Here is a 12368-nt window from a genome sequence, read left to right on the forward strand (position 1 = left end):
CTTGCAAATAAATTAATTAAAAATAAATAAATAAGATGAAAAATAGGAAGCCAGGCTTGGTGGCACACGCCTTTAATCGCAGCACTTGGGAGGCAGAAGTAGGAGGATCGCCATGAGTTCGAGGCCACCCTGAGACTACATAGTGAATTCCAGGCAGCCTGAGCTTGAGTGAGACCCCACCTTGGAAAAAAAACAAAATGGAACTGGGGAAATGGCTCAGTGGATAAGAGGTCCTGTGCTAGTGCTAGTGTGAGGACCTGAGTTTGATCTCCAGCACCTGTGTAAAGAGCTGTGTACGCCGAGGAGGGCAGAGACAGCATGATTACTAGGGCTCACTGGGTAGCCAGTCTAACTAAAAACAGTGCAAGTTTCAGGTCTCAGGGGGAGACTCTGTGTCAACAAAATGAGGAAAAACTGAAAGAACATCCAAACACATGCACAGGAATCACAAGTATCTATGAAAATACCTGTATACTCTCCCCCCCCACACCAATAGACACACTATACACAGTCACAATATCAATTAAATAAGTTTTTAAATAATTCAATTTTCCATTACTCACTATTTACATAATTAGCTATTAAGTAAGTCTTACTGGAACATTAATTAAAGGAGAAACCAATTGTTGGGGTTTCTAAGGTCTGTTCCATGAAAATATCTTTTAAGTTTTTTTGTTTCACGTCTGCTTTTAGTATTCTCCACACTAGGAATCTATATAGTTTGTCTTTACTGTAGAGATGGACATACATTAATGAACAAACAAAATCCACATTAAGAATTGGATAATACTGTAAGACATACAAACTGAGATATTTACAATTGGCTAAAGAAGCTACATGGAGGGACATAAGAACATGTTCCAAGCACAGAAAACTGAAAGAACCAATCTTAGAAGAGTTTAGTTAATGGCCCTTTCTACTTCAGTGTTGTTGAAATAATTAATGTGAAAAATACTACCAACAATATAAAGCATACAAACATGTGAATTTGCTATCATAGCCAATATTTAAGGAAAAGCTGAAAAAAAAGAATTAAAAAGTGGTAAAGGGGCTGGAAAGATGGCCTACAGATGAAAGGTGTCTACTTGCAAAGCTTGATGGCCTGGGTTCAATTCCCCAGTACCCCATAAAGCCAGAAGCATAAACTGGCACATGTATATGGGGTTCATTTATAGTGGCAGGAGGCTCTGCTGTGCCCACACTCTTCTCTCCCAACTAAATAATTTTTTTAAAAAAGTAGCAAAGATCACATTTATTAATATTTGAGGGCTGGAGGGGTAACTTAGTGGTTAAGGCGTTTGCCTGCAAAGCCAAAAGACCTAAGTTCGATTCCCCAGGACCCATGTTAGCCAGATGCACAAGGAGGCACACGCATCTGGAGTTCATGTGCAGCGGCTGGAGGCCCTGGTGTACCCATTCATATTCTTTCTTTCTCTCTCCCTCCCTTTTTCTCTGTCAAATGAATAAGTAAAATTTTTTTAAAACTGTCACATGTCCTACACCTTAATATATTATCTCATTTCATTCTCAAAACAACTTGAAAGAGTTTGTTTATTGAAGTAGGGTCTTATTCTAGCTCAGGCTAACCTGGAACTCATTCTATAACCCAGGCTGGTCTCAAATTCACGGGGATCTTCCTACTTCTGCCTCCAGAGTGCTAATATTAAAGGTGTGCTCCACCATGCCTGGCTTGAAAGAGTTTAATAACTTGTTAAAGATTACACCACTAACAAGTGTTGGATCCTGGCTGGTGAGCATTTTGAAGACAGTTCACCATTGAATTCCTGACACTTGGGTTGGAATCTTAGCATACAGGAGGAACTTAATAAATATGTGAATGAATAAGCAAAGCCAGAATATTTACTATAGGGCCATCTAATCCCAAGTCTATACTCTTTCCTTGTACAGTAAATAATATGAAACTCAAAAAAAAAAAAATTGCCCAGCATAGTAGCTCATGTCTACAATCCCAACAGAGACTGAGGTAGGAGAATTACTGTGAGTTCAAGATGAGCCTGGACTATACAGTGACTTCCAGACCAGTGAGAACTAGAGTAAGACTCAGTCTCAAAAACAACAAGAACAGACAAAAAGCTCTCCAGGCATGATGGTGCACATCTTTAATCCAAATACTGAAAGACTGAGGTAGGAGGATCGCTGTGAGTCTAAGGCCAGCCTTGGACTACAGAGTGAGTGCCGGGTTAGCCTGGACCAGAGAGAAACCCTACCTCGAAAAAAAAAATACAAAAAAGGAACAAAAATTAGTAAAATTGGATTTGGTTGTCTAACAGGGATTAGCTGGATTTGGCAAACATTGGAGGGTTGACTGAATTATTGTTGCTAACCTTTCTGTACACTTGCAGGAGGAAGAATGAAATGACCTAAGGCCACAGAGGTTTTCATTTCAGCATTAGCCACTGCGTAAAGGTAGTAGGCATGAAAAACTGTAGCATTATCTTCTATGTAATCAAGGCTCTGATAAATTCTAGGAGAAAGAAAGGAAATCTTTTAGGTTATGAAATAAACAAGAATGTATTTAACCTTTCAAAATGACTAGAAGTAGAATATTAAAGAATACCTTTATGACAGTAACATGTTTTTTAAAAATAGGGGCTGGAGAGTTGGTTTGTCAGTTAAGGCACTTGCCTGTGAAGCCTAAGGACCCAGGTGCCATTCCCCAGTACCCACGTAAGCCAGATGCACATGGTAGCACATGTGTCTGCAGATTGTTTGCAGTAGCTAAAGGCCCTACAGTGCCCAATCTCCTTTTCCCTCTCTTACAGTGGTAGGACGCTCTGGTGTACCTGTACCTTTCTCGTTCTCTAATCCCGCCCTCTCCCCCACCACCTCAGGTAGGGTCTCACTGCAGCCCAGGCTCACCTGGAATTCATTATGCAGCCTCATGCTGACCTCGAACTCACAGAGATCCTACGTGTGCCTCCCAGCTTTTGTGCAATGTTTTTAAAGTACCAGTAAAATAGCTGTAAAGGCCGGGCATGGTGGCACACACCTTTAATCACAGCAAATCAGCCCGGGTTAGAGCTAGACCCTACCTTGGAAAACAAGAAAAAATAAAAATAGCAATGAGGATGAAGACTATGAGAGACCTGGCCCTCGGTCTTTGGCCACTGGCTCATTCATAGGGTAGAGCTTGTTTTTCAAAATATTCTAAAAAGCTGGGTATGGTGGCACACGCCTGAGATCTCAGAGAAAACAACGCAAAGGAACGAACGGAAGCATGCGAGGGAGGTGTAGGTCCCGTGCACGCGGACCGTGCGTGGGTCTGGTCCGGTCTGGTGCGGCACGCTGCGGCGTGCGCTGCACAGTCAAAACCCGGACCAAGCGACCCCGGAGATACGGCACTTAGGCAAGGAGAAGGCCGGTCCTCCCGCACGCACGCATGAGAACGAGCTCCTTTCAAACCCTCCTTCCTTCCCTGACCGCGTGAGAGGAAGGGCGCGTCCCGGTCACCCTCGGCTACCTCAGCGTGTCGGGGTGCGAGGCGTCACAGCTGAACAGGAAGTCCGCGGCCTGCACGTCGCAGACAGTCCCGCCCTCGGCCACTGTGGAGGCAAGAGCACCGGGTGAGGCGGGTGGGCGCCCTGGGGCCGCCCGCCTCACGCCCCCGCTGCGCATCTTCCTTACCCCACAACTGCCTCAGGTCCTGGCCCACGCTGCCACAGAACCACCCGCGCTGCCCTCGAAACATGGCGTCCCCTGGAGCCTCGCGCGTCCGAGGCGGTCCGGAAGCGGACCTGCAGCTGAGTCGCTGATTGGTCCGAAGCCGTGCTCGCTGATTGGTTGTGAAGATCTAGGCGGGAAAAGCCTCGGGAAGGGGAAAGCTGGAGGGTGACTATCAGAGGTGAGAAAGTCGTCGTTGGAGCTGAGGAGTTTTACATGCTAAGTCATTTCCTTTATTTTTACTAATTTGCACGTGGAGGGCAGGGCACCAGGGCCTCATGTCTATGTGAAACAACATCAGATCCTTGTGCCATTGTAATTTATTTGAGATTGAGAGGGAGAATGGGTGCACCAGGGCCTTCAGTCACGCTAATGAACTCCACACTCCTGTGCCTCCTTGTGCAGCTACCCTTTGGATGGGTAGTGGGGAACTGAACCTGGGTCCTGTGGCTTTGCAAGTGCCTTAACTACTAAGCCACCTCTCCAGCCCTTGCACCACTGTTTTTGCCCCAGGTTATGTTGGGTGGCTGGGGAATTGAATCCGTTAACAGACTAAAGCCAGCAATCACCTTAAACTGTTAAACCAGCCTTTAATCCTAGCACTTGAGAGGCAGAGGTAGGATGAGAAGTTCGAGGCCACCCTGACACTACATAGTGAATTCCAGGTCAGCCTGGGATAGAGTGAAATCCTACCCTTAAAAAAAATTATTGAGGGAATTGCCATGGGATTTTTTTTATAATCATGGAAAATGCTAATTAAAATTTTTAAAAATTTTAAAAAATTATTTGTTTACAAGCAAAGAAGCAAATGAACTTCAGACGCATGCACCACTTTGTGCATCTGGCTTTACATGGACACTGGGGAATTAGTGGTTAGGCTTTGCAGGTAAGTGCCTTTACCACTAAGTTATCTCTCCTGCCCCCTTTTTACTTGTTGTTGTTGTTGTTGTTGCTTTTTCAAGGTAGGGTCTCACTCTAGCCTAGGCTGACCTGGAATTCACTATATTCTCAGAGTTGCCTCAAACTCATGGTGATCCTCCTACCTCTGCCTTCCTAGTGCTGGGATTAAAGATATGCATGACCAAGACTGACTTCCCCTTTTACTTTTTATTTTGAGACAGGATCTCACTAAATTGCCCAGGCTGGCCTTAAACTCATTCCCTACCCCAGACTGTCCTTGAATTTTTAATCTTCCTGCCTCAGATCCCTGAGTAGCTAGATTATAAGCCTATGCCACAGAGTGTGGCTGACAATACCTGCTTTTAAAAAAATATTTGCTAGTGGGGCATGGTGGTGCACAGCTTTAATCCCACCACTCAGGAGGCAGAGGTAGGAGGATCGCCATGAGTTTAAGGCCACCCTGAGACTACATAGTGAATTCCAGGTCAGCCTGGACTACAGTTAGATTCTACCTTGAAAAACAAAACAAACAAACAAAAAAGAGATACTTGCTAATGAGCAAATGAGGCTAGGGAGATGGCTCAGTGGATAAAGTGGGTGTAACAATTTTTGTCCTAAGTCCAGATTCCCCAGTCCCCATGTAAGAAAAAGCTGGAAACTGTGGAAGGCTTCCCCAGTATTTCTACAGTGAGAAAGGAGGTGGAGACAGGAGAGTTTCCCAGAAGCTCCATAATTGACCCAATAATTGTTTTATAAACTCTACTCACATGACACACATACACACACCCCTAATAATTAAAAACCAACAACAACTAAGTTTTAAGCCAGATGTGATGGTGCATGCCTTTAGTCCCAGACTTCAGAGGCTGAGGCAGGAGGATTGCCTTTGAATTCAAGGCCAGTCTGGGGCTACAGAGTAGGTTCCAAGACAGCCTGGAGTAGAAGTAAGAACCTGCCTTGAAAACAAAACAAAGTTGTAAATGTAACCTTAATCATGTCATGGCTAGTTTACTTAAGTCAGAAGTTTTAAATATATACATGAATATGATCTGTACTGTATAAATCATTTTTTTCCCATTAAGACAAATGTGGCAGCAGGCTTTCACCCTGCCAACGCAACTCTGCTTGTTTTAATTTAAAACACTCCATGCTTCAGGCCCTAAAATGTTCCCCCAAAACCATTAGCTATATTGGATGAAATCAATTTAGATGAGAACTCCCAAGGAAAAGAACCAGTAACATTTCATTAAGAATACAGCCTAGGCAGGTGTGGTGGCTCACACCTTTAATCCCAGCACTCGGGAGGCAGAGGTGGAGGTGGGAGAATCACTATGAGTTCGAGGCCACCCTGAGACTACATAGTGAGTTCCAGATCAACCTGGGCTAGAGTGAGACCCCCACCTCAAAAAGAAAAAGAAAAAGAAAAGAAAAGAAAAAAAGAATACAGCCTAGCCAGGCATGGTAGCACACACCTTTAATCCCAGTACTTGGCAGGTAAAGAGGTAGGAGGATTGCCATGAGTTTGAGGCCACCCTGAGACTACATAGTGAATTTCAGGTCAGCCTGAGCTAGGGTGAGCCCCTGCCTCTGAAAAAAAAAAAAAAAAAAAAAAAAAAAGCTGAAAAAATAATCAATGATGGCTAAGAACTTTAAGAAAATACTGTTAGGGGTTAGGGAGCTGTCTTAGCAGGTAAGAGCATTTGCTATTCAAGAATGAGGACCTGAGTTCCATCCTTAGCACCCAGTAAAAAGCTAGGCATAGCCACGTGTGATGGCGCATACCTTCAATCCTAGCTCTCAGGAAGCAGAGGTAGGAGGATTGCCATGAGTTCAGGGTCACTCTGAGACTACACAGTTAATTCCGGGTCATCCTGGGCCAGAGTGAAACCCTACCTTGAACCTTGAACAACCCCCCCCCCCAAAAAAAAGCCAGGCATTCCTATAAATCTAATACTAAAGGAGGTAGAGACAGAAGGTCACTGGTCAGCCAGTCTAACTGAAAACTGAGAAGCTCCAAGTTCAGTAGTGACTCTATCTGAAGTAAACAAGGCATAAGAGTGATAGAGGACACCCTTTGTCTTCCTTAGGCCTGTGCATAAGTGCACACCAGACTGATTTATCTACACACACATGTGTGTGCACTGCATGCACACATACTGCACACCTCCTAATAAAAATAAACTTTTAGAAATATATTGGGGTCTCACAATTCAGCCTGAGTCTATGGAGCCATATATTCAAACTACCACATTATTCTGCCACTGGACCCCATAGTCTCATGACCATCTCACAATGTAAATTGTATTCAGTCCAACTTGAAAGGTCCCCATTGTCTTTACCAACTTTAAAATTGTTCAAAAGTCCCAAGTCTTGGGTTGGAGAGATGGCTTAGCAATTAAGGACACAGGTTTGATTCCCCAGGACCACATAAGCCAGATGCACAAGGTGGCGCATGCATCTGGAGTTCATTTGCAGGGGCTAGATGCACAGGAACTCTACTTCCCTCCCTCTCTTCCTCTCTCCCTTTCTCCTCTCTGCCTCTTTCTCTTTCTCATATAAATACATAAATAAAATATAATTTTTAAAAAGTCCCACATCTCATATGATATTCAAGACTATCTGTTAACTGTGATTCCTTTAAAATCAAAGCAAGGCCTAGAAGCATGGCTTAGCAGTTAAGGCATTTGACTTCAAAGCCAAAGGACCTAGGTTCAATTCTTCAGGACCCATGTTAGCCAGATGCACAAGGGGATACACACATCTGGAGTTCATTTGCAGTGGATGAAGGCCCTGGCACACCCATTCTCTCTCTATCTCTCTCTCCCTCTTTCTCTGTCAAATAAATAAAAATAAAATACTTAAATAATCAAAACAAGTTATATGCATCCAACACATAATATTACAGAGTAGACATTTCCATTGCAATAAGGCATAACAAGGAGAGACTGGACCAATACAAAATCAGTAATTGTCAGGTAAATATCAAACATTTTCAGTTCTAGTCTGACATCCATAACCAGTGACAACAGTCTCTGGGTTTTCTACCTTCGCCCCTCCAGTTGGGCTGAGTAGCCTGGAGAAAACTTTCATTTCAAGCCAACGGCACACCATGGTAACTATTGTACAATCCTGGTACATCTTTCAGTCTCCACTGCAAACCATGGTCCATCCTCTCAGCTCCATACAGTGGCCTTAATTAGCCTTCAAACAGGGATATCACCCTGTTTCACATGCCACATCTCAGCAGTATTTCCAGATTCTACTCCAGATGATGTCCTGATTGGTCTCTACGTAGGGATATCACTCGGCTTCACATGCTATATCTCATCAGCAGCTTCTGCAACTGTATACACTTCATAACCCTTACAGGCATTTTTCATGCTTCCAAAACCAATACCAGGTAAGCAGTGACACAGCCAATTTTTTAGTCCAGGGGTAAACAAATTTTGACCTTGAAGAGCAGGATATGCCCTTAGAATTCTTTCTTTCTTTTTCCTGGGGGGGGGGGTTCTTTTTCAAGGTACGGTCTCACTCTAGACGAGGCTGACCTGGAATTCACTATGTAGTCTTAGGGTAGCCCTGAACTCACGGTGATCCTCCTACCTCTGCCTCCCAAGTGCTGAAATTAAAGGCATGCTCCACCTGGCTCTTTCTTTTTTGGGGGGGTGGCGGTGTTGCAGTCAGGTCCGCATTGCTGGTAGCAATCACCCAACCAAGAGCAGCTTCTAGGAAAAAGAGATTTATTTTGATTTACAGGCTCAAGGGAAAGCTCCACAATGGCAGGGGAAAACGGTGGCATGAGCAGAGGGTGGACATCACCCCCTGGCCAACATAAGGTGGACAATAGCAACAGGAGAGTGTGCCAAACACAGGCATGGGGAAACTGGCTATATCACCCATAAGCTTGTCCCCAAGGATACACTGTCTACAGGAAGCATTAATTTCCATTTTCCATCAGCTGGGGAACCTAGCATTCAGACCGTCTAAATTTATGAGGGACACCTGAATCAAACCACCCAGGGGGGAGGAGGGTTTCAAGGTAGGGTCTCACTCTAGCCCAGGCTGACCTGAAATTCACTACGTAGTCTCAGGGTGGCCTTGAACTCACTGCAGTGCTCCTAATTCTGCCTCCTTAGTGCTGGGATTAAAGGTGTGCACCATGGGCTGGAGACATGGCTTAGTGCTTAAGCGCTTGCCTGTGAAGCCTAAGGACCCTGGTTTGAGGCTCGATTCCCCAGGACCCAGTTAGCCAGATACACAAGGGGTGGCATGCGTCTGGAATTCGTTTGCAGTGGCTGGAAGCCCTGGTGTGCCCAGTCTCTCTCTCTCTCTCTCTCTCTCTCTCTCTCTCTCTCTCTCTCTCTCCCTATCTATCCATCTGCTTTTTTTTTTCTCTCTCTGTCACTCTCAAATAAATAAATAAATGAACAAAAATTTTTTTAAAAAAGGGTGTGGACCATGATGCCCAGCTTAGAATTCTTCCTTTAAGTCACTTTCTTATCAAAGAGTTTGCATTGCTGTTCATTGAACCTTTCCAGGGTGGACTTCACCCTCAGCCTTCTTTTCCATTGTTTCAATGTAAAGAAGTTGGCCCACCCTTAATGGTGGTAACCTGTTTAACAGTTATAGCATTAGCAACCTAAAACAGTCTCTGGCCTGTAACTTTAAGCTTGTTGAAAATTTTCCAACTTTAAAGCACACATCTTTCAGTTCTATACCTTCACCAAGTACACCAGTCTATTACTTTCTTTCTTTTTTTTTTTTTTTTTTGGTATGTGGGGGTTTCAAGGTAAGATCTCACTCTAATCCTAAAATTCATTATGTAATAGTCTCAGGCTGGCCTCAAACTCACAGCAATCCTTTTATCTCCGCCTCCTGAGTGCTGAGATCACAGCCAAGTGACCATGGCTCAAGATGTTTCATCTGCCCAGCAGATGCCAAGAAGTGTACCCTTGCTTAGGCATTTGATTTATAGTCTAAGCAAGCTTACTTTCATATTTCATGTTCACTTGTACTATTTTAACTGCCTTCCTTGCTTTGTATATATTTTTAAAATTTGTATGTATATGAACAACTTGTTTCATTTGCTCAATCAGAAGAGCAAATAGCCATTCTTTTGATATTGCGATTCCTGAAGGTATCTATAACCTATAACCATTAAAAGTTTTGTATAAAACAAAAAAAGTTTGGGGCTGGAGAGATGGCTTAGCAGTTAAAGTGTTTGCCTGCAAAGTCAAAGGACCCAAGTTTGATTTCCCAGGACCCATATAAGCCAGATGCACAAGGTGGCACATGTGTCTGGAGTTTGTTTGCAGTGACTGGAGGCCCTGAAGTGCCCATTCATTCTCTCTCTCTCTCTGCCTCTTTCTCTTTCTCTCTCAAATAAATAAATAAAATATTTTTTAAGAAAAGTTTGCACCACCATGTCTGGCCATTACTTTTAAATTAGATCTTACTGAAATTCGTAGGGCTTGGGCAGAAGAACTTATGCCAGGAGCTCAGTCCCAACAAAGTTCTCTGTTGTCTCTCCTTTCCCTTTGAAATTTCATAAGCAAAGCCTTCTAATTCTCTCTGCATGTACCATTTTTTAACTTTCACCCGAATGGCCCATAAAATTTGGCTTACTACTCTGTGAGGCTTCTGATATCCCAAGTACCAAGTTCACCTATATTCCTTTAGTATATTCCTCTAGTACATAAGTTCCAAAAGAACACAGTCAAATTTGTCTCAGTAACCACCCCACTCTTCAGGTAACAAAGTACTGTTGCAGTCAGCTTCTCATTGCTGAGACAAACATCCAACCAGACACAGCTTGTGGGAGGAAGGGTTTATTTCAGGCTTATGGAGTCCTGGGGAATACCATCAATGGTGGAAGAAGCTGTCTCCCTTTAAATACAGAGACATCAACAATAGCCAGCACCACAAAATAGCACTAACCACTGTGAACTAAAGTTCCCAGAAAACAGCTTTATCTGTTGTACCTACTTTCAGCAAGGCCAAATGGACTGATAAAGCTCCTGTGGTCATAAGAGAGATGGAATGTTGCAAGTCAGAACCAAATTACCTTGGGCTACCTTTAGCCCCTTAATAGCCATTTATTGCCCACCTCTGTGTCTGATCTAACATCCTGGTAACTATCAGGTGATCAGAATTAATCCTTTTGTAAATGCAAGAACAGACCCCAGCTTCCACCAACCCAAGGGCTAAGAATGTCATTAGATAGCTTCTGAGACCTATGGTGGAGATTTCCCCACTTTGCTCTAACCCACCTACCCAATGGCCTGCCAATGTATTTGAAATGTGCCTTGATTTATGACTTTCTTTTGTTCTGTAACTATAAAGCCTTCATGAAATTGTTAACACATTGGAACATGGAATTTTGAGTAACCTAAATCTGTGTTCCCTGGCAACAGTCACTCATGTTTGTCTCCAGAATAAACTACCTCTTATCCCCTTTGAGGTGAGAGCTGTGTCTTTTGCATAAACACCACCAGAACTCAAAACCACTCTCCTGGGCTGGAGAGATGGCTTAGTAGTTAAGGTGTTTGCCAGCAAAGGCTAAGAACTCATGTTAGAATCTCCAGGTCCCACATAAGCCAGACGCACAGTGATGCAAGCATGCAATGTCCCACATGCGCACAAGGGGCCACATGAGTCTGGAGTTTACAGTGACTGAAGGCCATCTATTCTCTCTCTCCCCCCACCAACTCTCATAAATAAATAAATAAATAAATAAATAAATAAATAAAAAACTACTCTCAGCCAGGCATGGTGGTGCATGCCTTTAATCCCAGCACTTGGGAGGCAGAGGTAAAAGAATTGCCATCAGTCCAAGGCCACCCTGAGACTACATAGTGAATTCCAGGTCAGCCTGAGCTAGAGTGAGACCCTAGCCAAACAAACAAAAAAAAAATATACCTACTGTCTCCGTATCTTTGGGATAGACTTTAGATCTACCCCCAAACACACCTGAGGGCTATACTCCAAGATGTGTCCCCAGTGACACCTCTTCCCCAGTAAGAGCTCCTTCCATCAGGCTCAAAATTCAAGCCTGAGTCTGTGGGGCCATATATTCAAATTACCACATGTGGGTACTGGGGAATTGAATCTGGGCTACCAGGTTTTGCAAGCAAGCACATTTAACCACTGAACCATCTCTCCAGCCCCACAAATGTATTTGAATATAGAATAGTGCCCCTCATAAAGATATAAAGTGGGGGAAACTGAAAAAGGAAGAAAAAGCCCAAAGACTTGCTAGACTAAAAAGCATGTTGAGGGGAAGGATAAAAGGAAAAGCAACTGGGGGAGGGGGACCAAAATGCATTATATACATGTATGAAAGTATCAAAAGTTAAAAGCATGTTGACTGAATTCAAGACAAATTTATAACCTAATTAGATCTACCCCCAAACACACCTGAGGGCTGTACTCCAAGATGTGTCCCCAGTGATACCTCTTCCCCAGTAAGAGCTCCTTCCATCAGACTCAAAATTCAATTCGGACTCAAACCTAATTTATAACCTATTTTATTTCTTTCTCTCCTTTTTTTCTTTCTTTCTTCCTTTTCTTGGTTTTTCAAGGTAGGATCTCTACCCCAGGCTGGCTGATCTGGACTGGAATTCACTATGTAGTCTCAGGCTGTCCTCGAACTCACAGGACCCTCTTATCTCAGCCTCCTGAATGTTGAGATTAAAGATATGCAACACCATGTCCAGCCCCATTTTCTGTTTTTTTCTCTAAGTCTCTGGAGCTTACTTTTTAATTTACAGCAACAAGTTCTAATAAAT

General features: G+C 43.5%; 1 protein-coding gene across 1 annotated transcript in view; it reads right to left on the reverse strand.

Moving 5' to 3' along the window:
* Terb2 (telomere repeat binding bouquet formation protein 2) overlaps positions 1-3709 on the reverse strand; it is a 43691-nt gene extending 39982 nt beyond the window's left edge. Inside the window, exons 1-3 of the mRNA XM_004660726.1 lie at positions 3646-3709; positions 3482-3563; positions 2346-2485 (exon numbers count right to left, since the gene is read on the reverse strand). Of these exons, the coding sequence (XP_004660783.1) occupies positions 2346-2485; positions 3482-3563; positions 3646-3709 (286 nt within the window). The remainder of the gene's footprint in view (positions 1-2345; positions 2486-3481; positions 3564-3645) is intronic.
* Positions 3710-12368: the final 8659 nt, after the last annotated feature.

This window comes from Jaculus jaculus, chromosome 8 (genome assembly GCF_020740685.1).
Source record: "Jaculus jaculus isolate mJacJac1 chromosome 8, mJacJac1.mat.Y.cur, whole genome shotgun sequence".
NCBI classification, from domain to species: Eukaryota; Metazoa; Chordata; class Mammalia; order Rodentia; family Dipodidae; genus Jaculus; species Jaculus jaculus.